Source organism: Myiozetetes cayanensis, unplaced genomic scaffold (assembly GCF_022539395.1).
Source record: "Myiozetetes cayanensis isolate MyiCay16 unplaced genomic scaffold, myiCay2020 scf9, whole genome shotgun sequence".
Lineage (NCBI taxonomy): Eukaryota > Metazoa > Chordata > Aves > Passeriformes > Tyrannidae > Myiozetetes > Myiozetetes cayanensis.
The window spans coordinates 15,590,881-15,618,832 of NW_026088185.1; the positions used below are offsets into that span (position 1 = coordinate 15,590,881).

Here is a 27,952-nt window from a genome sequence, read left to right on the forward strand (position 1 = left end):
CAATCTTGAAAAAAATGTTAGTATAGAGCTTTTTTTATTGTCCTCTACTTAGAAACAAGCAAACAAAAATTCAGGGTTCTGCTATTGAGTAGGCTCTTTAGAAACATACATAAAACACGGCTTCAGCATTGGCAAACAAGTACAATAGGAGAAAGCAACATGTCCCAGGAGTCTTGTCCTTTGCTCCAATATTTTCTGCTCTTCTAGGCATCCTTCCTTACCCATCATCCATCCTTAACATTTCCAGTGTCCATGCTAATCATTGTCTGTCCTTTACTGAGGTTCAGAACAAGTTAGTAGAAGGCAGACTGTGTCGGGTTCTGGAAGGATATACAGCATCAAGAAGCAAACAGAAAATATACCACTTCAGCTGGGTGGGGGTACACACCTGGAGACAGTTTGGTGTAATAGCAAAGTAATAGTTATAAAGATGGACTGACAAAGAGTAAGCTAGACTAGGTAACTAGTGATGCAGGAGCAGCCAGATTTCTTGGAGAAGGATAAGGAAGTAACAGAAGCTGAAAGGGATCTACAAAAGTTACATATACATCAACTGAGTTAAAAAAAAACAAAACCAACAAAAACATTTACGGGGGTAGGGCTTCAGCTCAACTTGCAGTTTTGTCAGGTGAGTCTTTTTTGCTTTTATAAGCAGACTGTGACAACAGTTCTTCTAAGGCTGTTGCTCTACTTGGCCAGAATAATGGTCACCTCACATGGAAATCAGGAAAGCTGCTTATATCCTGCAGTGGGAAAACAAGTCACAAGATTTTTCAGTGCCTCCTGGCCACAGCTGCAGTGCATGCAATCCCTCCTCATTTTTCCTCCTTAACCCTTCTGCATTTTCTTTGACAGCCAGAATGTCAGGTAGGGGCTGCTTTCCATGTTGTCAGTCTTTCTGCTATGGTGCTGAATTAGTGCTGAAGTCTCTGGAAAACTGGGTTTTTTTTATGCTTATCACTTTTGAGGTCTGTGGATGAAAATTCCCTTGCAGCCTAGTGTACAGGTTTACTTTGTATTGAAAAATCCAGTCTGGGATTGATTGAAACATTACCTGGTTGAGCAGAGATGTTAATAAGTCCACAGAGGCAAGACAGGAAATAGTTGGGGCTCAGCTGTGCCAAAAGGGAAAAAACCCTGAAAAGTGAGGGAGAAAGAGATTAAAATACATGAATCAAAAGGAATAAAAGCCACATGTAGGAAGGAAAAATTCAGGAAGAAAAGATCAAAACAGATAAAAGAAGAGGGAAAGGGTCATAAGGAGACCAGGATCAGAATAGGACTGAGAGACAGGCATGATACTATGTCTTGATTATTTTTGTACAATACACTTGTCAAACCCTTAATTGCTGCTAAGTTGTTAAATTATTCCTCTATCTGGAATATTGATCCAGAATTTTATTAATGCAGTGGGATTACATACATTATAAAGTTCCAAACTATGCTAGCCTGTTTCAAGATTTAAGAGTACTTTATAACATCGCTTCACCTACTTCCAATTTATTTTGGTACTCTTATTTCAACTATAACAATCTTAGGGTTTGTGAATGTTACCTACCTGCAGATGCTAGAGCAAGAAATTTTGAGATTTTATGAAGTGCAGGTTCAGTGCCTAGTTTACCCTCTCATGGCTTGGCATTATGAAGTAATTTCCTGGCTTGAAAACAATACACAGGCATGACAGGAGCTTTAGGATCTGAATGCCATCTTCAGTAGATTGGTTTCCAGTTTTTTTGCACCTCAAATATTGCACGTGCTTACCTTCAAAGCCCCACACATGACAAGAGTACAGTACTATATCAGAATTGCTCACTGTTTGACTTCCTAAAATTCCTCTTGTTTCCATAACCAAATTTGTTTTTAAATCGTGTCTTCTTCTAAGATGCACAAATCTCTGCTGTGAATAGAACATCTTCATTCACAAAAATCAAAAAGACACATTCCAACTTCCAACCTGCCAGTTCTTGATTTTAAATCAATATGATCATCACAGTCTGAGTTTATACTTAGATATCCAGATCCTATAGTGATATCAGTCACAGGGAAAAAACATAAAACCTAGTGGGGGAAAACCCTTTATGAATTCACGTTAGTTTAAGATAACAGAGTGTATTGGTTAATTAAGTTTCTTTGATAAGTGAAGCTGTTTGTAGAGGGCAACAGCCTGTAAATACCCAGAGAGTTCTTGAATGTTTTAAAAAGCATCTTTACAGACATAATTGTGGATGCCACCAAGAGGCTGTAATTTTCCATTCTGTTCTCAGTACTTGAGTAAATTGCACGTAACTGTGTTGAGTGCTACCTCGACGTTGCACTGTAATTCCCCCAGTCAATTCCCTATCAAAAGGGGTAAACAACTGTGCCTGTCAGTGAATGTGGCTGTTTATACTCCCTGCACTCCCAGTCCTGAAAACTATGTGAACATGTGTCTGACATCAGTCATATAATGGGGCTTTACAGTTAAGCATGGACTGAAGTCACAGTCTAAGCAGAAACTCATTATCCTAAAAATTATTTAACAAGAACTCTAATCTTTATCACGATTTATGTTTTAGGCAGCTGAGCTGGTAACCAGTGAGTTCTTTGAACAAGGAGACAGAGAAAGATCTGAACTCAAACTCACCCCTTCAGTAAGTTTTTATCACTTGTGAAATAGTTACTAACTGGAATAGAGTAAGAAAATATTATTGGGCTCATTCAGAAAAATGAACTGTATTTTGTACATAAAGAAAAATCTTGGAGTATATAGAAGCTCTGTCCAAGAAGGATATGCATTTGTAACCATATATAAAATCTCTCCGTCAACACAGTCATCACTTGTGCACTGAGCCCTTTTACCCATTTTCCATGCCTATTCCCAAAATTATCTTGTCACTGACTTTTCTAAGCAGTAGGTATTGGTTTTAATACATAGAATTCAAATCAAAAATCACCAGTTGCCAATGGAAGTCAAAATTGTAAGATTTACTTTATGTTGCAGCTATTTATCTGTGTTATTTGATGTATCAAATGCTGAAATGCATTTCTGTGGGTATACAACTAAATGTAAAACTGTGAATAAAAGAATAAATCAGTATTGAATAGATTATAGGTAGATGGGTATAAAGTGTCAAATGAGAGTTAGGAAAGTTTCATAAAGTTTTTCACTGAACGACTAGAAGAGAAAGCCTTATCCAAGTTAAATAACTAAAAATGTTGAAAAGTCATTACCTGGAGGCAACAGGTAACAGAAAGTATTCTAAAGAATGTAAGCTATGAGCTATTTACAGATATGATTCCAAAATTTTACGCTTCCAAGTATGAAAAGGCCAGTCCAGTGTCTCAGACTCGTTCTCACTACATTAATGTTCACACATAAGCCTGTGGTGGTGTAATGAAGATCAATAAAGCGTAAAAGTTGGTAATAAATAATGCTCAGCTACAATAAATGGTTTTTCACTTTGTACACTGTCAGAGACTGGGACACAAATGGATTTCTTCCCTGTAGTAGTTCTGTGCACACATCTTCTCAGAAGAAGTGGGAACTATAGGCCAGGAGAACAGTAATCATGATGTTCACAATTCTGAGACCCAGTCTAGACCTGAATAACTGTAAGCACCATTCCATACAGTATGGATGTGTCTTTTCTGCCCTTTATGTAAAATTTGCAAAGTGTGTTTCTCATACTAAGGAAACACAATAGGAAGTAGTTTTATTTCAACACACGTCTTAATGTTACTGTCGTCAAGTAGCAATGAATTCCAGCGCAAATGTCCCGAGTCCAGTAACAGTAAGAATTATTTTAAGTGTGTTGTTGCATGGACATTTTGGGCATACCTTGGTAGAATCACAGAGAAAGGCAAAAAGGCCAGAGCTTTCTTCTGGAGGCACATCTTCTGAAAATCTGCATCCAACAGCCTAGACAGGTGGGAAAGAAATGTATTGCTATAAATAGCTTTAGTATTTTATCCATAACAGGGAGATCTCTCACTCTTCCTTTAGGCTTTACAGTCTGTACTGATGAATACAGTCATTTGTGGACCACATGTAAGGTGCTCTGAAGCCTTACTGCTTGAAGAAAGATTATCTTCTTCTTTGACCCTTCGCCACTTAAAAAAAAAAAAAATCAGTAAACTGATGTATTAAGTGTTTTAGGTTGGGAGGTAAGACCATCAGTTCTAACAGTTATGGGTAAGGGTCAAAAGCATGTAGAGTTTTACCACATTAATGAGGAATTTTTAAACAAGATCAACTGCTGACCTATTCCGTGACATCATTGAGGGAGTGCAGGGAGCAGTAAATTAGGCTGATTCCAGAGGAACAAATTGATAACTGCTCCCAAAATGAATTTGTTGATTTCCTACCCTTTGGATTCACAGTCACAGCTGGTACTGTGGAAAGGCTCTGTAACTGAGAGGGAGAGAGCCAGCCCAGATCCATCACTTGTTCATTTTGCTGAACTGGAAAACTCTGTGTGAGAGAAGGGAAATTTCTGCTCAAAGGTATCTACTTTACATTCCCACAGGAGTTTACTTACCATCTCAGCTCCAACTGTGGAGCATTTATTTTACGTAACAGAATTATAAAATACAAACACATTCAGCCTAAAAATTTCAAAACAGAATTGAAAATAAACAGTTTATTTTTCATGCCATGCAAAGCAGCAGGAAGACTGCTGCAAAGATTGATTATGGTTTACAAAGTGTTCTGGTTGTGAGAATTTGATCATAGCTGAAAAGCGCTGGATGATGTGTCTGTAAAATACTGCAATGTAATAAAGCATGACAGTTTTGTTCCCTTCTCAATTCAGGCCATTTTTGATCGGAACAGGAAACATGAACTACCCAGATTGCAGCTCGAGTGGATTGATAGCATCTGCATGCCACTGTATGAGGTAATTTTTACTTACTGCTCCTCTAGAGTTCAGAGAATATTGTGCTTGCCTCCCTAGGGAAAAAGAGTTAGCTTTCAGAGAAGCCTTGAAGGCTATTTGAACCCTTCTGTTTCTTTGACTTTACCAAAAGTCTGAATTCTATGCAGAAATCTTCAGATTCCCTGAAGGTGGTAAAGTCTGCAAATAAAATTCCTCTCTGAGTTATAAAAGCTGATAGGGTAACTGTCTATTTTATTATGTTTGAGACAAACTGCTTCTTATCATGGTAAGGTATGGAGTACTGTGGACAGATGTGCCAGAGGGACAATCTCAGTAGGTGCTGCTGTCAAACCTGTCCCAATCTGTGTGGCCCAAAGGGAAGCTCAAGGCTGAGCCTTTGCACTTCCTTATGGCACATTTTTAAACTGCTAAGAGACACTCTAGGCCAAGCCTTTAAGGTCACTGACAAATGATTTGTGGTTTAACCTGTGTGCTGTTTAACTCTCAGAGTTTACTCTTTTAAACCAGACTGCCTGGGTGTTTGGCATACAGTGTGCAAACTCTCAAGCACTCCTCTATTAAGGCTATAGATGACTACAGAGTCATTAGGGTTGGAAAAGACCTCTAAGATCATTGAGTCCAACCATTAAACTAACACTGCCAGGTCCACCACTAAACCATGTCCCTAAGCAACAGATCTACAAGGTTTTTTAACTCTTCCAGGGACAGTGATTCTTTGACTTACCTGGGCAGCCTTGTCCAATGCTTTACCACCCTTTCAGTGAAGAATTTTTTCCTACCAGAACAATGCTTCTGGTTTTTTTTTGGACTAAACCAGCTTCTGGATTTTACTTGTGTAGCAAGTAAATGGCTTTACAATGGCTTCACCATTGTAACTTTTCCTCTCTTATCTGTATAGAAAGCAACAGGAGCAGGATGACAAATGCATAGTAACACTGTAGAAACTTAATCATCAATTACTGTGTCAGCCAGTCTTCCTCCTACTCACTGAAACCACACAGACCACCTTATGCCACCAAAGACTGACAGTTCGGCACTGGTATCTGAGACAACATGAGGATATTCTCATGAGGTGTCTTTGGGGAACTGTAACAAGTTCTTCTCCCTGTTACTACTGCACCCTAGACTGCCTAACACCTCGAAGCAATGAATGGGTCAGTGATGATACATGGGAGCTGGGAAGCAGATACAGCTCTCATGTTAACATTAAAATTATTAACTTGTCTCTGAATGTAGCTTCCCTACACACAAATAAAAATGGATTGGCAGTTCCTTTTCATCTTATAGGCCAGATATATCACCAGTATCATAAAAGGTATGAAGGATGCTGTGCCTTCTGCCCTCCATACCTTGTGGCATCTGAGGCTGCCTCTGTGGCAATAATGAAGTGACTACCCAGCAGCAACAGCAACTCCTGTTGTGTGACATGGACAACAGACACTTGTGTAAACAGCAAGGTGGGCTGCTGCTTTGCCAGCAGATCCTGTCCATTCCTGTCCATAGGTTAGTCTTTGTCCTGATGAAATAAACTACAGCTATGGCTTTTGAACAACTAAGGCAAAACCAGGACAGAAGAAGAATATAAACCTGTATTTTTTAGATTACCAAGATCATTTTGAACAATATGGGGAAGAGACAATGACACTGGCCTTGGACAGAATCTCCTTAAAAATAATGTTCCTTTTAATGTAATAGTTCACATTACACTAGAATGCATATTATAACAGAATTCATTATGTGTAATAACATCTGTAATCCAAAAACGTACAGTATAGCAGGAAGAGTTTGATAATCAGCCCATCCTCTGCATGAGAAGACTACATCTGAGCGCTAAAGCTCTGGTTAGTTAGCTCCATCTTAGCAGGAGATCTCTGGGGAATATATTCACATCTGATTTCCCTGCTTTCTACTGTCTTTGCATCATGCTGTGCAGCCATTAGCCTGCTGCTCAGCAACTTAAAAAAGAGACATCATCAAACCTGGAAGTCATAGCAGCACCAGCCTTAGGGGTAAACAGAAAACTGGATGCCATACTATCACACTGCAGGAGATTCTCTCTTCAATGTGAAGCCAAGTTTTAATTTTCATATCCAACTTAATCAAACTTCAATACACATATCACATCGGCAGAGTATTCAGGCATTGTCAGCCCTCTCTTTAGGGCTGGCCAAACACAACAATGGCCAAGTCCTAGATTCTGGTTTGGTTTTTTTTTGACATGCTTTAAAACTCTTGCCATTGTAATACATTGTAGGAACTGCATGTGGGGAGAGAACAGGTTACATCATTACAAATGCTATATAAAGAGGTGGAGTGACAGCTGACAAATTAGTAAAAGCTTAGTGGTACTTATATAGCTCACTACCACAGTACTTATAAAAACCATATGTTTGAAAAAACCCAAACACTTGTTTTCATACCAAGATTACAACATTAAACCATAGAGAACAAAATCAAGGCCTTTGCATCTATTTTTTTCCCCTGCTAGCAAGTAGAAGTTCTGAATCTGTGTGGGCAGATTCCCGAAGGAAATGCTGTGGGGAATGCATCTGTCCCTACCAATGCAGTTGCTACAGCAGGACCTAATGCTGTGCTCTGTGTTATTTGACACCCACACAGCAGAGATGATCCCAGCAACCACTGAATGCTAGCAACTCCCATTAGTCACATGTGAGATCAGCAGAGCCCCCTGAAATTGTCTTTGCTCCAAGTAGTTTCCAAGAGTAGGCTATTCTTGGCAGCTGTGGATGTCTGAAGTGTGCAATACTGAAGGAACTTCACAGCCAAAACTTCCAGGAGTGCTCTGATACCACCCCAGTGCCTGTGACAGTACTAGAATAAACCATATCTTCTCTGTCCAAGCTTATGAGCTAGGCTATGTTCCAGAGTGCCCATGAGGAATGTTTCCTACTTAGAAGCAAAAATGTCAGTGATACGCATATAAACTTTTCAGCACATTTTAGAACTTATGGCTTTCCTAGCCTTATCTTTTTTTCTTCTGAAGTGTTCTTTGGGAAGATTTGGTTCTACCTACTCCTTATGCATCTGCTCTGCTTTCTGCATATCCCTAAGGTGGCTTAAGACAAATCTGCTTGCAGGTGCAATACTTCTCCCAGGTAAAGGATAATGAAGTCTCCTTTGTTGGGGAATGTGTATCACATCCCTCTGTTTACCTGCCTGTTTCCTGAGTTTGGCCCCTGTTTGTGAGAAGGTTTACAAGTGATGAGCAAATCAACAAGAGCTATGGAATTTCCATTAGCAGTCCTGTTTGACTGCCCCTTGGAATGCCCATCCCACATAGAAGCAAAAATGTCAGTGATACGCAAAACTGTGTGATGTCGTAAGCTCATGTGAAGCCTGAAGGTGAATATAGGTATATAATGATGGCTGGGGATATATATATATTAAAAAAAAAATATCTGGAATTATGCCCAGAGAGATTTCCCATATCCAAGTGCCTAAATCCAAAACCTTTTTGTGTTTGCTCTGTAAGCCTGACTCTGCTCCTGGCACAAGGTAAGCCAGCTCTGCTCCCTTTCTGTCTCACCTATCTGCTGCTCAATGTAGGAATCAAGCCACTTCCAATTTCAAAATATCTTAGTAATCAAATCCTTTTCCTTCACACTGTGGATCAAAGGTCTGTGAAGATAAAAGCATCCCAATTTTTTTTCAATGCATTTTATTACACTTGGGACATTTTAATTTTATTGAATTTCCTTTTTTGTTACTGTGGTGATCACTGATCAGAGTATTTTTATGTGACAGTGGGAGTTTTTGCCTTGAGTAGCAGAACAGTGATCCATGTACATTGAAGTTCAGATTTTAGAGGCTTTAGTTATGCTTTACTGCATCACATTTGCTCTTCATTCAAAAATGACAATAAGAAAAGCGTTTATCAGTACAAATGAGAAACAAGGCTTATTAGAATAATAATTTATAAAGAAAAATGCTTTTTTTGAACTATAGAGCATTCCAAATCCACTAATGTAGCTGTAGTATGAAGTAATTGCCCCATTGTTTTGTAAGAATAACCTATAAAGGGGAAGCATGTGCAACTAAAGCAGAAATCTAAGGCATCCCACTGAAAATAAAGCACTATGGCTACACTGACAGCTGTGTTCACCACACAAAGAAAGTATTCTATACCTATTTGAACATAGATGTTTGTGTAACAGGAAACAGAATTTTGATCATTAAGACAAATTACCTCTCTGACCCTCCAGTAAGGAGATGCTAAGACTTTCAACACTAACAGATTTCTCTCCTGGACTCCGTCGTTTTGTGTCTTCCTAAAACGGGATCAGTCACAGATTTTTCCCAACTCAGATTAGATTTCTCTGTGGGGAGCAGACAGTGGGAGAGTGAAGATCTTATTCTTTTTAATCATTATATTTCTCACAAACAACATCAAAGCTTCAGCGATTCACACCAAACAAAAGATGCGAACAGCAGCCCAGCTCTGTTCAGGGCATTGTTAGGCAGAGACAGTAACCCCATGAATAGCAGGGCCAAAGGCCATGCACTCTGCTTCTGGGCAGATAAATACATAGTCAGGTAGTCAGTGACAATGACAGCAGCTATTTAAATTTAAGGGAGATGTCTTTGTGGAAGATAAAGAAGCTCATGGCTTTCACAACTTATGCGTGCCTGAGATTGCCCTGCTCACCTCTACCTTGGTGCTCCCTTGAACTGCTCCATTTTAGTGCTGGTTTTAGAGCTATTCAGGATTTTCCTGGGTATTGAGAGCTTTAAACATATAATAGTATCTACAAAATTGGATTTGCATTGCTCCATCCAAGATTATAGGGGGAACCTGGGAAGAGTAGAAACATTTGTGTTTAGCCTAGCAAGTACTTTAAATGTTTTGAATGAAATGGGGGTGGACAGAGTCCTTCTCTATCACACTGTTTGGCATACTTAGAAAGAAATGTTATCTCTCTGTCTGCAACTCCAAGAGCTCTGATATGCCTGTCTTCCCACAGAAGATAATTTCTGGCCTTGTAATTAAATCTGTCTGCAGATGATGTAGCTTGAAAAGCATCCATTCTGCTTGTAGACTTAGATTAAATGCACAGGGTATCGTAAATGGTGGAGCCACAGAAATCTTCAACAGTCATAACTACCTTTGTGCTTTAACTTCTCTGGTTCAGGAGCTGACTTTGGTACTTGAATTGGAAGTGCATATACACACAGTGGGTTTTTTTTTCCAAAGGTGTATACTCTACTTAAAATTGTGAGGCAGGAGATTAACCTTTTAATATTCCTTTGCAGAGAATATGAGAAAAGTGTGCTTTAACAGTCATGCTCACACTGTTATGTCCTGATGCAGCCCTTCCTCAATTATCACTTCTATCTCTTTCCCTCTGTCCTTCAGTTGCAATTTTGTGTGAGGAAATACTGCATAAGAAATTCAGGGTTTTTGGCCATTCCTCTAAAAGTCCTGCTCGTCCAGAATGGACTGTGTGGCATGGCTTTGTCCTTACCCAGGCAAGAGTCACTGGATGCAGTCAAAACAATGACTTTTTCCTTCAGATGTTTCTGTCCTGTCTGTACAGTCAGAACTGAAAATCTTTTTTAATTATTAAATCACAAAGACTCCATCTGTATGAACATTTTGGGAATAGCTTTCCACCATGCTATACCTAGGAATGTTGATACGAAAGTCAGGGCACTAGTGTTCTGTTTTAGGTTAGCAACGAGTCAGGGGGCAGGGAGTTCACTAGCTGTTCACCATGAGCAGTATATACACATTCCATGAAACATGTTTCCAAGTTGTTAAGAAGTGTTTTAACAAACCAACCCAACAACCAAACCAACCAACCAACCAAACAAACAAACAAACAAAACTCCCACAAAACAAAAGTCGGGACTAAGCGATTTGGAAAAATGTGTCCATAGGAAGCAATTTGATCATCTCTGTGTGATTCTCACTGAAACCAGCTTTTCCTTTGTAGCATGTTGACAGAAGAGGAGGATAACTTTCAATAGATCCTAAAGAATACCATAAAGATGCACACTTTTGGCAGGGTTTATTTCTGACATTTGATTTGGACACAGAGAGTGAGGGATAATGCATTCCTGAAACTGCCTGGCAGATAGGCTTGGGATGTAGTATGTGATATGCCATGGACTGAGGCTGCACAGATGTTGGCAGATCAAATTAGTCTCACTTTCTGTTGAAATCCAGGGGGTAATATTATCCAAGGAAGAGCAGGTGCAACATATTCTGCTGTGTTTATAAGAAATTTGCTTCAGAGGAAACTTAATCAGGCCAAATGCCAGTTCTGGGGGGAAGTTGGTAGCTAAGGATTAGGTTAGGAATAAGTGTTTGGCCCAGAGAAAGGAGATTTTGGCACTGTAGAAGGATCTCTCTCTAGCCTTGAAATGGGAACTTAACTAGGTTCAGCACTTTAGTTGCCTTGTTGCTTGTCTACTAATGATGAATCTAAACAAGGCCACCCAGAATGAATTCTCTTGAGCTTTCACAAAACTCAGATACTAGTACTGTATAAATTCCGGTAATGGAATAAGCATTAGTAAACTGGTTTTTTTACCTCTTGCCCTTAATCTGAGAGCCTTTTTTTTTTCTGCTACTTTTTTACTAATAGAAAAGGTTCAGAAGAACTATACAAGGAAGAAAAAACAGGAAAAAAAGAAAGAATGCTTTTATTTGCAATTTTTGTCTTAAGTCCATCATTATTTCACAATGAAATATGAAAAGGCATAGTTTTGGTTTAAAAGCAAGGATTTTTCTGTCTATGAATACCTTTTTACAATAGGCACAAAGATCCTGATCCTTTCTTTTTCCTTCCTGAGAGCAAGGAGTGTTTTGTTTTGCTTTTGAAAATCAGAAGAATATCCCTTTTGCTAGGATTTTGGTAATTCAGTGAGATTATTGATGAAACATTGTATTTCTATCAATAATTTTAGGAATTTACAAGTTTCTCCAAAATGCTTAGAAGAGACAGCAGAAAGGAGTACTTTTTACCTTCAGACAAGAGTACTTCAACTTACTTCTCAGATAGTCATCTTCCACCAAAGCGGTCTCAAGTGAAAGGGCAGTTCATCGACAAAGATATTTGGGAGCAGATAGAAAAAACAACATTTGCCATTGACTTCAGTGAAGCTAAGCTAAGCTTCACTGTAGGCTTTCACCCTGATCTGTGAGAAAAATGGAATAATTCATAATACTACAATATCTGTTGCTGTTGTACTTAGAATTATCTGCCCAATGTGTAGCGAAGGACATGCAGTCATGTATAGAAACGTGTATAAAGATCTGAGGAAGTAGATTGAAAAGTTGGCAGATAAGGTAGAAGAGACAGCCAATAGAGGGAACTCAAATTGTACAGCAAATCTGAAAGAAGATGAATGGATAATTTAACAGCCATTCAGTTTTCAAGAAAGACAAAACACAAACTACATTGCATCAGAAAAGGACTAGAAATGATGATGGATGAAATGTTTCAAGTAAATGTTTAACGCAACAGAATCACAGTTGCCTGCAGAATTCCCAGCTGAGGGTAAATTCAAAGAACTAAATCAGCATATGAGACTGATATGGTTTGACGAATTTTTCAAAATCCATTTAGTAGCAAGGCAGAAGACACTGATTGGTTGTTTGGCTAAAATCTTGAGAGGAAAAGAGTTTGAAACATTCTGTCTCTTGCATGCTTGACATGGAATCAAACCCATAAACAACAGAGCTAAATAAGAAGTTGTTTATGAGATAATAACTCTTCTCTTCTGAGCAAACCCTTGGTTTCATGACATTATCATGAACAGATTAATCCTTTGCAACTATAGCAACACATCAGTTGAGCTACTTCAGTACGTACCTGGTCCTTCAGAATTACTCTCCCTTTGGCAGCGTAACGTGCTTGATACTGGTCAGAGCACATATGGCTACCAGGAGCTCTGTACATACTTTCCTCCCTGAAGTACCTGGCACATTTTTACCAGTGGTGAATCTTACTTGTAATCATCTCTCTCTAGTGTGCATGCTTACTTACAAAGGAATACAGTATTATTCTTGCTAGTGTACCTCCACCAGAAAGAAGTTTAACACTAATTCATAGTGGAAGAGCTGAACACTGGTGCATGTGTTAGATCCCTTTCCAGTCACCGTGGGTTTCCTTCCACTAACAATTTTTAGACAGAAACTAAAAAAACCTCCTGTTTTCTATCAGGAAAATTAGTAATATGTTCATTTAATCTAATTACACTTTTAGGCATCAGAAAAAAATTCCCTGGCAGAAATGAAAAAGTAATGCACTCATGCATTACTTCATGACCTGGATCCTTCCTCAGTAAGACCTAAAAGGAATAAACAAACTTCAACCATGAGGAGATTGCAATTTTTTTTTTTTTTCATTAACTCAACCCCCTCACAAATACCGTATTTTTTTTGGAACATAATTATTAAATACAGTCCTGAATCAGTAAGGCAAATAATTAATTCATATACACACAGAGTCAAGGGTTCACAGAGGTTAATCCTTGTATCTTCTCTGTATCATGTTATCTTCTGTATTCTACCTACAGAAAGTAGAAATCTAGCAGTCTTTCTGGGTTTAGTATGTGGGCGTATATACAGAAATACTTTTAGGTTTTCAAAACAACTTCCATCAAGTATTAGTATTATGAAGATCAGATCTGTGGATGACTGCAGCACAGGTTCCCTTTTATCTGAACTAATCTGAAGTTCAAGGACATTCAGATAGATGGCTCACCTTTGGCCTGTGTATTCTCATGTGAAAGCCACTTCAGCAAAACTCAGGAGTCCAATTCAGCTTTGCTGTAACTGGTCATGACTCTCTTGACTCCAACAATGCTTCATATGCTTACCCCAAGATTGAATTTATCCCTGTGGCTTCTCGGTCACTGGTCCTCCTTTCCAACTCGGAAACTGCCTACATAATAAAAGTGATTCATTAGAAACCACTGGGTTCCAAAGTAGAGTGAACACTGAGACCTATATCTTTTTTATATGTGCTCAGTCATAAAAATGAATTTATATGGTAAATATTAGCCCTGCAACCATACTTTCATGAGCTGTAATCTTGTCAAAGCTCATAAGTTAAGCAAGGTCAGAATTGGTCAATATTTGGATAAGAATCTCTGGTGGGGAGGGGAAGAAAAGAAAAGTATATATACACTGGAGGTCCTGCAGTGTTTGTAAGTTAGAACATACTGTGCTCCTCTTTAAAAATATTTGATATCAGTCTTAGAATACAACAAAATGTTGCATTTGCTTTAGCAATAGATTAGCCTCTGGCCACATCTCCACTGCATCTTGGCAGTTTCAGCTGATGTCCTTCCCCAGAGATGAATGGGATGTAGCAGATTAAGTTTTCTCTCCTCCACACCCCACTTCAACCCGGGAGGTTGGTACCCAGAAGTACCAACAAATGCCTCCACTGCTACCCATGCCCCTTTCCCTGAAGGAGTTTGTTGCTACTGCTGCTATTATTTATGCATTCTCTGTGCTTTATCTAAAAAAATATACTTAAGAAATATATCTCTATACACAAGGAAAAAACCCAACACCACTCTCCCCTCCTTATCTTCTCCCATAAATAGCTTCCTCTAAGTATTTCATGCTCTTCCCTGCTTTGAGATCTTCCTTAAGGCAGCTCTGCCCCTCTCCCAGATGCGCACAGTGTATTGCTGAAGTGTCTTTAACCTTTTCTTGTGCTGGAGGAGCTTTCATGAAAGTAGAGCTATACCTTGTGAAAGGGTGCTGTGGGCAGAGCAGTACATAGTCCCAAAAGACACTTAAATAATTGAAGGTGGTAAGGAAAAGTCACTGCTATACAGCAACTTTCTGACAAACAGCTTAGTCACACACCTGAGGTAATATATGGATGCAGAAGGGAACTGGAAACCCATCTCGGTTTTTCCTAGTGCTGGAGCGCGCAGTGCCAGCATGACTGCTCCTCCCCCACGCTTTATCACGGCTACTACGAACAGCTTTTACAGTAAAGGGGATAAAATCCTGTACCTATGGCTGCATAGCAAGGCAGCTGCATTGCAGTGGAAGGACTGCAAGTGGACATTGAGGTCCTAGACCTCGGGAGATGGGAACTCTCCCAAGCTGCGGTTCCCTTACCACCGAGCCCAGCTGCCTGCCAGCCCACAGCCTGCCTGCTGCACCAAGGAGACAAGGAAAAAGGGTGTTTCTGGAACTACTGAGTTGATGTGGGGGTATCCTTTGTCAAACCGTTGAAGACCAAGCCTCTTCCTAGTAAGGCAAATAATAAATTAGGCATTTAGAACCTGGATACCAAATTAGACAGATCACTAGCAAAGCTCTTTGTAAGAGGCATGCATCAAAAATAGTGGCGTGGAAGAGCAGTACATCAAGGGGTTCTCCTGCAATAAAATGGAAAGTAAAAACTGCAGCCGGGAGGTAGAAAACCCTGATGAGGCTACAGCCAAATAGCTTTGGGGATAAATTGGTGGTTTAATCCGGATCAGGAACAGGTGCTATGAATGTAATTCAGTAAATGGTTGAAAGTCTGCCAGAAGGGAGAAAAATGTGTTGCTTTTGAGATAATTTCCCAGAAGCTGCATAAAAGCAAATTGATTACTGGAGTTTAATAATTAAAACAGGGCCAGATATATAGTAATCAAATGAGTTTTTAATTACATCTCAAGAAGAAATAAAATCCAATTTGTGCACTTGGTATCAGAGAAATCCTACTGAAATGCTTTGCTAGCTGGAAAAAAATAAAATAAAAGCTAATTTCCATAGGAATTATAGTAGTCAGTTTAATTAAAAGACTAGATCAGAATGAAAAAGTCCCAAAGCGAAAGGACACTAAATACAGAAGCAGTGGTTCAAACATCAAATCAATGTCTGAATAAAGACATTTTATAGACCCGGTGGAAAATCTGCACTGTCAGGTATCCCTAATCTAAATTAATGTGTAACAAAATAAAGTTTCTAAAAATTACACTATATATTTTGTAGGTATTCCATTGAATTAATTGCTGGTGCTATGGTAAAAATTAATATCAAAGACATGGTTTATTCTTTCTTAAATACTCCTTTTAATCAATTTCATCAAAGTTAATGTTAGTAGTTTACCATTCTCGTTATTTACCTGGTGGCTTCTGTTGCATCTGGGTTATTAGACTTGAATGTGCACTTAAGTCTGTATTGTTAAGAAATATATGTGTATTTACTTTTGGATTTAAAATATGTTTACAGCTTATAAGACAACAGTGATTACTGTAAAACTGTGGGGTCCTGAATACATTCCAAACCTACTCAGGCTTCTGTTCTCTGCTGTAGTTGATGCAAAGCTTATTGATCTAAGCACCTCAAGCACTCACAATCCCCTTGGCACTGTAGGTGACAGGGCTGTCTCCTGCCACGAGAGCATGGCATATGCTGAGGCCTGGAGGGCCAGGCACAGCATGCCCAGACCTCTCTGTTTGCTCTCTGGCACTGGTCTTGAAAACATCATGGTCTTGTGGTCAGTCATGGTAAAAAAAAGGGTACAGAAAGGACACAGATATAGCCGAGAGCTGCAGAGCCACACGGAGACAGAGTCTGCTGTCCCAGTGAACTCCATCTCCTCTGCGTTGCCTGTAGCTGGTGTAGCATTTATAACAGGAACAGCCTGTACTGCAGTTTGTGCTTACAGATCCTGGGGCTGACAGGGTGTGAGTGCAGAACACCATCCTTGTGCTCAGAGAGATTTGAAATACATTGATTTTTAAATACTGATTTAACCACCAGGGGTGTGTGTATACATATATATATATATAGTTTTTAATTTAAAATATATATTGGAAAAATACTTCACAAAAACTCTTGGAAGATTTAGGAAATACCAGCGAGCTTAACTGACAGGTGATGGATGCTGGCTTTGCACAGAAAGGATCTGGTAAGTTGCTGTCAAGAGTTGAGTGTCTAATGTGCTACCTCTAGACATTGAGCTGGCAGTGGTAATGTGAGTGCTAATGGTAACAGGAGTGAGATTTTCAGGTATTTTCAGCTGTTTATAATGTATTACTGCTCCTTTGGTTTGGACTCCACCAAATCAGGTTTAAGGAATTCACAGTGGTCTGAAATAAAGACATAAAAATGGAGAGTTCTGAAGCATGGTGATGGGAATGTTAAAAATGTAAAATCAATGACCATCACAGAGAGCAATACAATATGGGGCAGAGAGTGCAGTGAACTCTGCCTCTTACCCCAGGCCCAAGTTTGCAAAATAATCTGCCCAGTTTGTGCCGTATTCTGAGGAAATAATTTCAAATGGATTTGCATTGAGTTTCACACAAATCAGCTTCTTATTCATTGTGTGATTTTGCAGAAGTGCTGAGCATTCATATTTCCTACCGAAGTTAACTGAAACTGCAAGTTTTCAGCACATCTTAAAATCAGACCATTAACCCTTAATTACCATATAATAGCTCAATTAAAAATCTACCAAGAATTACTTCAGAAGCAAGTCAAGCTCCCATGACTTGCAGACTAGCTATAAAAAAATTCAGTCCTTTAGTGGTGTTTGGGCTCTGGGGACCATTTAAAACAGTTGCTGTTAACCGTGCTGTTTAAAACAAAAAAAATCAACTGCAAAGGTACCTACTTCCCCTTTCCTTTCTTTTCCATACAATTTTCTGCACTTTTAGAAGTGCAGAAAGAACTTTTTCTGTCTGTTTTGTCTTTTTTTATTTTTTAATTTTGCACCAACCCTTTCTTTCAAATGACAAATACGTACTTTCCATGCTGTCAGAAAAAACATGCTTCCCAGCACTCAGCAAACCCCACTTCTTGCTAGTTAGAAAAGTTGCAAAAGAAGTATACTTCTCTGTCCTGAAAGGACACATGACATGACTTCTTGGGAGGTAACTGGTTAACCCTTTCTTCACATGCAGTGCTGCTGTAAATGAGGTTCTGTCTCTCTTTAATGTAGATACAAACCCGAGTGAAGCACTTGTGGTCTTTTCACATAAGCATTTGATATTAAAGGGGAAGGTAAAATAAACTTCTAATAAAGGTATGCAGGAATTACATAATTTGGGAACTGTATCAAAGCCAGATGAAACCAGATAAAATATTCTTACTGGCCTCCGTGAACTTCAGACTGGGTATATAGAAGAGATGTGATTTCAGTGCAATCTCAAAGAAAAACTCATTTATTTTTCTTTATTTTGAGCACAGAGTTTTGGGGGGTTTTGTTGTTGTTTTGTGTTTTGGTTTGGTTTGGTTTGGTTTTTTGCCAGCTTGGCAAAGCACAGTACTGTTGAGGTTTACTCATCTGTAGGAAAAAATAATCTAGCACCAGGGAGATTATTTCAGCTTTGTCAAACTTGTCATCCAACCAGTGGAACCCCTGCTTATAAATGCTAGCAATCAGATAGTCCTTTTGAGGAATCCCTGTATCCCTGTGCCTGAGGCTATCTTTACAGATTACCAGAAAGCTAAAGTAGTTGAGCAGCAACTCTGCCATTTTATGTGAATTTTTTTACATTTTTGATGGCTTACTAAAAACCCCAGGTGAAATGAGTGAGATAGATGAAAAGATCTCAATGGGAACAATAACCTTTACAAGTATGTACACCTAGGGGCAAGGAGGGTATGGTGCAGATTAAACTCTTTTTTTACCCTGTTACTCCATGAACTGTCCATCAAAGGAGTTGATACAGTGTCAGTATTTTTTCATTAATCCTCTTTTTAATCTTCTTTCAGTGTCTAGTGAAGCTGAATGTGAAACTGAAGCCTATGCTGGACTCCGTGGCAGTAAATAGAGGTAAATGGGAGGAGATGCACCAAAAAAGACTTCCTTCTCAGGCGACATCCTCATCCTCCTTTTCCTCTACCTTTACAATGTCTCTCAAAGACATAAATTAAGCCTGCAGATATCAGTGTCACTTTACAGCAAGAGCTTTCTGAAAGGTTTTCATAAGCTTAGACCCAACATTTTGTAAGAAATGATTTTGCAGACATGCTTACTGATTGGATATTATTTTGATGGCAGCATAGTTTGCTTTTACTGGGAGGCTTAGTGGTACTGAAAGGAAGGCCTGCAGTGAGATTGCGCTGGAGATCCGGAGAGACACGGAAGACTTAACATAAGAAGCATTCATTCAGCTCCACTACATTTCAGCTGCTGCTGTAAAAATCCGTAAAGCTGACAACAGACTGAAATATAAGAACTCACAGCTTAATAAAATTAATAATACAGAGCAGAACTGGGATGCAAGATGGCCAATTCATATGCAAGGAGCTGCAGAAAACAGAATAGTATGTAATTACATTGTTGTTTTGCATCTCTTCAGTACATGTTATGAATCAATTATGCCTGCTTTTGTGATGTTCCTTTCCTACTCTCCCTTCTCTTTTAAGCCTGAACATTCTGAAAAGCCTGCTTTGTATTCTAAAGAAGTATTTTTTTACAACAGAGCTTCTTAGTGATTGATCAGGGCTTTTAGAATTGCCTACCTTTGCTACATTTAAAAAAAACTTTATTATCTTTAAAAGCACCAAGCTGTCCCTTCTTCCCTGAGAAATTCATATTAACAGAGCAGCAAATTTCTCAGCGAGGGGAAGTTTGCACAAGGGTAAAACACTGCATGGTAATTTTAGAGTGTTCTTTTTTCTTTTAAAAAAATGCTCTTTTAACACATTAATTTTTTTTTTTAAATACAGTGTCCCTCAAGGAAAAGATTAATGGGCTTTTATGAAAATAGAGTACAAATAAAAAAGGAAATCTGTTGCCTTGTGTTTCAGGTTTATATTACATTGAAAAGTGGACCACGGATAAACCTTCCTGGTATCATTTCCAGTTGAAATTAATATTTTGAAATGGTGAAGAGGGAGAATATCATCACACTGGACTGACTACCTCTTACTCTCTTGCAGGTCTTTCAGTACAATTTCAGATGCTATTACTACAGCTAGCACTGCTCTAGTCAAGGCTTATATGTAGCCATCAGTGGTAGAGGTGTCCATAAAAATCTAATCAAACATGATAGGTCACAAAACCGAGCATTTAGTTCTGTGTGATGACCCTGGTGTTACCTGAAAGTTGGTCTCTTTTCATTAGTGCAAGGATCACTAGTGTAGCAAACTTTGATCTATGATTGAGGGTTCTTTCTCTGCTGCATGACCGGACACAAAAGGAGTCGTGTTGCAGTGCTAACGGGTGCCCATTCCTGGGGGGAAAAGCCTTTGTACTCCATGAAAAATGGGATTCTAATTATAGGGTTGTCTGGCAGCAGAAATTAAAGCTGAATTCAGCTTAGTTTTACACCTGTGCCAAACTCCATTTACTTCAGTGGAATTACCTTGAACTGGCACTAACTTCATGGAAATCAGAACCTGGCCCAGCTGACCAGATGCTAAAAGAGCTTTCCTCCTTTCTAAGGAAAGTGAGTCGTTAGCACCTTAGAAAAGCTGACTACATCTGTCTGACAATCAAACAGAAACAACAGATCTGCTGATCACTTCTTTAAAAGAAACACAATAAAACAAAAAGGCTCTGTGCTTCTAACCACAGCATGTAGGACAATAGCTGGAAATTCAGTAGCATTGTGAGCCAATCTGTTAGTGCACAACAGAACCACATCACTTTCTCTAGCAGAAAGAAGCAGGGAAGGACCAGAAATGCAGACTGCACAGCAGTGAGTACCTGCACCAAATGGAAATGTTTCTGCTATTCTTTTACCACTTCTTTCTTCTCTGAATAAAGACAGACACAATATAGTAAGCAGCAAGCCATACAAACTCACAATACACACATTATGGGAGAAACAAATACTAGGAACCAACAGTACTGCTGGCAGGTATACAGAGATTTCCTGAATTTTGGTATTGCATATTGCTAACTATAACATAATTTATAATGCATACCCTACAACCTTCCCAAAGGTTGAGTCTCCCTTCATTTCCTCTCCTTTTTATTGGCTTCAGTGCACTGTTGCCCATGGCAACACCCACCGGCAGGGATGGGGATTCGGCACCACCGCAAGCTGACACACAGCTGAAGCTCTAACAATGTCAACCATCAATCAAGTGACTGTTTGTAATTGCCTCCATCTATTTCTCCTGTCTTTTGGTATCTTTGCCATTGTGGGTCAAAATTCAGAAACTGCTGACTAATGTTATGGTTCTGCTCCTCCATCACAAGGAAGAAAATGAGAGCACACAGCTCGATCTTATCAAATTGTTCTCAGGTGAAACAAAGCAACCCGGCTGAAACCTGGGGGGGGGGCCCAGCAGTGTATCTCAGAATAGCATTTGGTCTCTGAAACTAAACAAACAAAAATCTTATACTATTTTTTTAAAACAAAAAATGTTGGAGAGAAAATTAAGATTCTTTGGGGAAGCATGCAGTACAGTAAAGAAATGTATTCCAAGCCTATTATATTTTAAGATGGTGGAAAACACTTTTTAGCTACTGCTCAGAAGTTTGATAGGCAGAAATTTTATCTGGTTTTCAGTATTTCCCAGTTTTTTGGTCAGTTTTGCCAAACTCTTCCAAGATATGCACAGGAGAGATGACTGTGTAGATTATTTAATTTCACTGTACATTTTTCACTTCCTTCTCTGCCTGCTGAACAAGGAGACATTAAAAAAGCCATTGAAATCAGCTTAATTCTGTGAGTATGTATAAAACATGGGTCCACAAGAGGTGAGGACAAATTAGAGGGCACATGGAGAAAGCTACTGTTACCCAGGACAGTGCTAGCAAAGTGCTGCTTGGCCTTTCCCTGCAGATGCCCAACACATCAGCAACAGACAAGGAACCACTTACTTGCTCCAGTAGCTAGTGAAAATTTGGCCTTAAATGAGGCTTCTAGAATTTACAATTCCAGTGCTAAAATGCTCTGAGCATGTGGGTTATCCATAGGATCACACAGGCTTTAATGTCCACCAAAGGTGCTTTAAGCTGGTTCAATGGCAATGCCATTTTTCTAGGTGTCCTACTGACTTGTGCTGACTGCCACCCGAATTCAGTAAGGTTTTTAGTCCCATGAAGTAGGGAGCCAGGCAGCAGCCCTCACTTTTTCACCAAAAAATGCTCAAGAGAAGATCTGAATCTTCCTCCCCATCTTCAAAGATAGTTCAGGCCAAACAGTAATTCTACTGAGGATTCCCACCTGTGAGACAACTTACCAAAATCAACCTTTCCTTGCAAAAAAAAAAACCAAAACAACAAAACAAACACAGAACAGTCCTAGAATTGTATAGGGTAATCAGGAAGAAACTTGACACTCAAATCTTCCTTGACTTGGAGCAGGCTTTTGAACTGCAGGGGCATCTTCCCCACCAGCCTGTGGGGAGTCACAAGAGTGGTCTTGTCTCCTGCCCTTCTGCCAAAGCCCCTTACATATGCTCAGCAAGGAGACAAGGATGCCTGCTGAGTACAGCCCCAGTTTCTGCATCACTCCTGGGAGATGCGTGGAGCAGACAGGCTTTGGTGGAAAAGCTCAGGAGAGGCTTATATGTACACTCTCCTGGATTAAAGTGCTCCCCTGCAACATGACACTGTGACCCCACCAGAAAACTGAACACTGTTCCAGGCAAGGAGCACATGGGAAGAGGCTCTGCTGTGGCTCAGGCAGAAGGGTTTCCGACCTCCCAGGAATGAGGTGCCCAAAAGGTGTCTTTGGCCATAGTTCAAGTAGTAAAATAAGACAATTCCCTCCCAGCCTGGGACCTACAGACAACTGAGAACAGCTTCATAACATGATGAAGATGAAGACATCTGCTTCTGTCAGGACATGGTTTTGCTCCTGCTCCAAAGTAGAGTCTCACAGGGTCATGCAGCAGTGGCTCCCAGAAGTTTACACTGGATGTCTCCTGTGGTGCTGGACACAATTCTCCATGGAGCCAAGCCTGACTATTTACAGGGCCAAGGTCTTGCCCGGAAGGTCGATTGTATGTTGTGTAATCACAGAGCAGACAAGGATGTTTCATTTTAGCTCAGGTATTTCTTCAGATGGTGTCCTTGGTACAGCAGCTGCATTTTTCTGGTCTGGTGACCTTGCTAATTTCCCTTCTTAGAGTGCACTGCGATCTCATATGTGCCTGTAGTTACCAACAAAGCCAATACTAGTACTCACAAATTATTTTTGAAAACTGCAACCAGCAGTGCCTAAGGTCATTTGTAGTATTTAGATGAAAAATAGGAGTGTTTCAGTCTTCAGGCCAAGTACTTATCTTCCCTTCCTATTTAATAAAATTAAAGCAATTTTAGTTACTGATAGGTCACTTATGCATTGAGTGAAATTTTAAAACAGGTTTATTTAAAGGTTATGTAAAATATAGTAACAGACACTTCCAATGCTGAGTGTTCTGGGCAAGAAAATGTAGAGCAAGAAGGTTTTTCTTACTGGTTTTGTCAAAGGAATGAGAGATTTAAAGAGTAAAGTCATGTAAATGGTTTCTAACATAGCAATGAAGTGGTAGGTATAAATCCGTTGAAATGAGATACTCCAGAGATTTCCATCACTTGAACGTGCCAGTATTGGAATACATACTGTACATTGCTTGTTACCTTTTCCTTTTTGAATTAATTTAATTACGAATTTGTAAGCATGTTGCCACTGCATCTTACAGTTGTGTGGGGAATACCATCATAGCCCCTGAACTTTTGCCTGTGGGAAACAACTGACACATGCACAGAAGTACGCTGTGTACATTCCAATGGAAGTGAATCTCACATACTTGCAAAATGTGTAACTTTTTAAAAAGACTTCTGCATCCTTTTCCTTTTTTTTTTTTTTTTTTTTGCAATTTAAGACCATTACTCTTATTGTTTTGCTTTAGTAGATCAAACTATGCTGATCCAGCTTTTTAAAGCATGTTTTTGAAATTAACAACTTGGTTTTATTGGTCTCTCTAAAAAAAAAAATAAATAAAACAATTTTATTGTCTTGCTGTGATTTTGTTTTTTGATTATTGCTTTTTTGCTTTGAAACTGCCTTGTTGGGATGACTCAGAGCTGTATCTGTTGATTACTGAATCACACATATAGAAGGTCCTGGAAACACGTGAGACTGAGTGGCCCAGATACGATTTTTGACACACTACCTTGCAAGCAAACTCAACTTCTTCACTGGGTGCACTTGGCATCAGTTTGGAATGACCAGAAACCAAATCTGGACAGTGACTCTTCCAGAGCTGTTCACATGTAGTTACACAGATTATACAGTCTGTGATCTGGATGCATCACTGTTCAGTAGAAATACCATGGGGTAAAAAGTCCCTCCAAAGCGCAGTTACATTGTTGAAATAGTTTCGGAAAAGTTGGAAATTACTTCTAGTTTTTAAAGCTGCAGGAAAGCCAGTGGATTGTGCCAAGGGACAAAAACGCTTCCTGCATTCCACCAGCCGCAACGAACTGCGGATCCTGATGGGCTGTAAGAGGGATGTTTCAGGCTGAAAAAGCCCACCATAGCAATAAAATACTTCCTGTGCTCCTGGACTGCATGTTTAGCTTAGGGTCTGCTTTTACACCACGTACTGCCTAAGGGAACTATCACAAAACATTTAGGAATGCAATTGATTTTTACTCTTTATTCTTTCCAGCTGCATGAGATACCCAAAGGAGGGGAAAATCCCGGTCTAGGCGGCGACTTCAGGAGGCTCGAGCTCTTTGAGGCAGTTTGGAATCTGCGCGGGAGACAGGCCGGGAACACAAGAGGGCGGGCGAACGCAGGGAACGTTGTTGCTCTCCCGGGTACCAGCCCCCACCGGCACCAGGGCGGCCGGACAAGCCTAGGCAAGCGGCCGCCACCATCCCCCCGCCGGAGGGGCGCCCCCAATCCCGGCTCCGATCCCGGTGTCTGTTCCCGCTCCTCGCACCGCCCGCACCGGGACAGCGGCACGGGGAGCACTTCCGGCCCGACAGCGCCGTTGCCATGGCAACGGGGAAAATTCCCGCTTCCGGCCTGGCGGCGCCGTTGCCATGGCAGCGAGGGCCCCGCTTCCGGCCGCGCCGCGGCGGTGCCGGTGCCGGTGCCGGGCATGGAGGCCGCGCCGGTGCCCGACGGGCAGCACACGGCTGTGGTGTACGGGCTGATCGGCGGCGGGCGCTACGCCGAGGCGGTGTCACTGCTCAGCCGCGGGCTGCAGAAGAGCAGCCGCTCCCGGGGCTGCCTGTCGCTGCTGGGCTACTGCCACTACCAGCTGCAGGAGTTCGCGGCCGCGGCCGAGTGCTACGAGCAGCTGTCCGCGCTGCACCCGCAGCTGGCCCCGTACCGGCTGTGCCACGCCCAGGCCCTCTACAAGGCCGGGTCGTTCGCCGAGGCCCTGCGCGCCGTCAGCCCGCTGCTGGACGTGCCCGCCTTCCAGCGCCGCGCCCTGCGGCTCCAGGCCGCCGTGCACTACGCCCAGGGAGACCTCCTGGCGGCGCAGAGCCTGGTGGAGGAGGAGCTGGCCGCCACCGCGGATGGCGGCCCCGGGACTGCCGAGGAGCCCTCGGAGCGGGCCGATGCCGAGGTGAACCTGGGCTGCCTGCTGTACCGGCAGGGCCGGCACGAGGAGGCCAGCGGCAAGTTCGGCAGCGCCATGCAGGTGCTGGGCTACTGCCCGGAGCTGTCCTACAACATGGCTCTGTGCTCCTACGCCGCCAAGCAGTACCCGGCCGCCCTCAAGTACATCTCCGACATCATCAAGCGTGGCATCCACCAGCACCCCGAGCTCAGCGTGGGCATGAGCACCGAGGGCATCGACGTCCGCAGCGTGGGCAACACGCTGCTCCTGCACCGCACGGCCCTTGTGGAGGCCTTCAACCTCAAGGCGGCCATCGAGTACCAGCTGCGCAACCTGCGGGCGGCCCAGGAGGCGCTCACGGACATGCCCCCGAGGGCCGAGGAGGAGCTGGATCCCGTCACGCTGCACAACCAAGCGCTGATGAACATGGACAGCCAGCCCACTGAAGGGTTTGGAAAGCTGCAGTTTCTCCTCCTGCAGAACCCCTGTCCGCCAGAAACTTTTGGTAACTTGCTACTCCTCTATTGCAAGCATCAGTACTATGACCTGGCAGCTGATGTGCTGGCAGAGAATACCCATCTGACTTACAAACTGCTCACACCTTACTTGTACAACTTCTTGGATGCCGTTATCACTTGCCAAACTGCCCCTGAGGAGGCTTTTCACAAGCTGGATGATTTAGCAGGGACAATGACTGAGCAGATGAGAAAACTCACGAAAGCAGGTACAGGAAACGAGGCAAAACTGGAATGATGAAGCTCTAAAAAAAGCTGTTAATGAGTATGATGAGACTCTGGATAAATATGTACCTGTCTTGATGGCCCAGGCAAAGATTTACTGGGACATGAAGAACTACACAATGGTAGAAAAGATCTTCCGCAAATCAGTGGAGTTCTGCAAGGAGCACGAGGTGTGGAAGCTCAACGTGGCTCATGTGCTCTTCATGCAAGAGAACAAGTACAAAGAAGCTATCAGCTTCTATGAACCCATAGTTAAGAAGCACTACGACAACATCCTCAATGTCAGTGCCATTGTGCTAGCCAACCTCTGTGTCTCCTATATCCTGACGAGCCAGAATGAAGATGCAGAGGAACTAATGAGCAGGATCGAGAAGGCAGAAGATCAGCTGTCCTATGACGATCCTGATAAAAACACCTACCACCTTTGCATTGTCAATCTGGTCATTGGTACCCTCTACTGTGTGAAGGGAAACTATGACTTTGGTATTTCAAGGATCATTAAAAGCCTGGAGCCGTATAACAAAAAGCTGAGCACTGACACGTGGTACTACGCCAAGCGGTGCTTCCTGTCCCTGCTGGAGAACATGTCCAAGCACATGATCATGCTGCGTGACAGCGTCATCCGGGAGTGCATTCAGTTCCTGAAGCAGTGTGAGCTGCACGGGAGAAACATCCCAGCTGTCATTGAGCACCCCCTGGAAGAGAGTAGGATGCACAGTGGGAAAAACACAGTCACCTACGAAGCCCGGCTTTTGAGGGCACTGATGTATAAGATCACTGGGTGGGCTGAGTAAATGGTGTTAACCATACAGCAGAAATGAGAACTTTGTTCTTTTCTTGTGCTTGTGAGGTGATGCTTACCCTTGCAAAGATCTTTAAAGATTTTATGCTGTATTTTAACAGCATTCAGTGGAAAACAGAATATTTTCTTTAAATTAACCTGCATCAGACAACTAGGGGCATTCTCAGTAACCTGTCATGTTAGATGCAGCTTAAGATGTGTTGACCAAGAATGTCACTATAGAAATATCATGGAGTTTTCACCTATAAGATAATATTTTATCCGTCTGAAATTTTGACCAAGTTTCTTTTTGTTGGTTGATGGTTGAAAAAAAAATTTATCATCTGTCTTTTCTAGCACAGTTTAAAGAAACAATTGTTTTAATTCTCTAATTTGTGCCTATGTGTGAAATGTTTCTTTCTTCTGCTTTTTCCAAAGCATTTTTAATATGTTGCAGACCATGTTGATTGTGTATTTGAACACAAGAAATGGCTTTATATTAAAAAATCAGTTGTGCAAACATGAACAGTGTCTTTTGCTAACTCAGTAGTAATGCAGGAGTATTCTAGCAAATTCTATACCTAATACAGGGACCAGGAATATAATCCAAGAAGGCTCTATTTGGATGGTACCTCAGTTTACATCTACCCTTGCAGTAAAGTTTGTTATGGCTGGATATAACTGACATCAGAGACACTGCTCAGTGCTGCCCCTCGGCTTCTGCGACCCCCAGAGTCCTGTGCCTGCATTATCCATGTGGCAGCTGTCGCCCTGAAAACCTGCCTGGAAGCAAGTGCTTAGTTACTAATTCAGTCCTCCATGTGCATCCCCCTCTAATCCAAACACCATTCTTAGAATATACCAGTCTCTGGTAAGAGACCCTGTGAATGTGAAATTATATTATTCTCCGGATTTCTCAAAAAAACCATGTAACTTCCATTTCATGCAAGGCTTATGTTTCTACCCTTAGGTGGTAGAAATCTGCTTCTCAGTTTTCTCCTTGTGTTACTGTCCCTGCATCTCTCAATTCCTTTCTGAAACTCTATGCTTAATTCTCTTGTTTGGCATTTCCATCACACTGCCATCAGTCAGTGTA

The 27,952-nt window shown here is 41.2% G+C and overlaps 2 protein-coding genes across 3 annotated transcripts in view; both read left to right on the forward strand.

Annotated features, from left to right (window-relative positions):
• The window catches only part of PDE11A (phosphodiesterase 11A), a 115,996-nt gene extending 96,385 nt beyond the window's left edge, over positions 1-19,611 (forward strand). Inside the window, exons 18-21 of one of the 2 annotated variants that reach the window (XM_050339886.1) lie at positions 2,560-2,630; positions 4,791-4,874; positions 18,583-18,643; positions 18,872-19,611. In XM_050339886.1, the coding sequence (XP_050195843.1) occupies positions 2,560-2,630; positions 4,791-4,874; positions 18,583-18,643; positions 18,872-18,876 (221 nt within the window). In that variant the 3' untranslated portion in view covers positions 18,877-19,611. Of the gene's footprint in view, positions 1-2,559; positions 2,631-4,790; positions 4,875-18,582 lie in introns of both variants that reach the window. The other variant, XM_050339885.1, reaches the window with a different exon arrangement.
• Positions 19,612-24,864: 5,253 nt separating this feature from the next.
• Positions 24,865-27,382, forward strand: IFT70B (intraflagellar transport 70B). The gene is given in 2 exon segments (XM_050339887.1): positions 24,865-26,052; positions 26,054-27,382. Coding segments are annotated over 2 exon segments (2,001 nt in total). The 5' UTR covers positions 24,865-24,867; the 3' UTR covers positions 26,870-27,382.
• Positions 27,383-27,952: the final 570 nt, after the last annotated feature.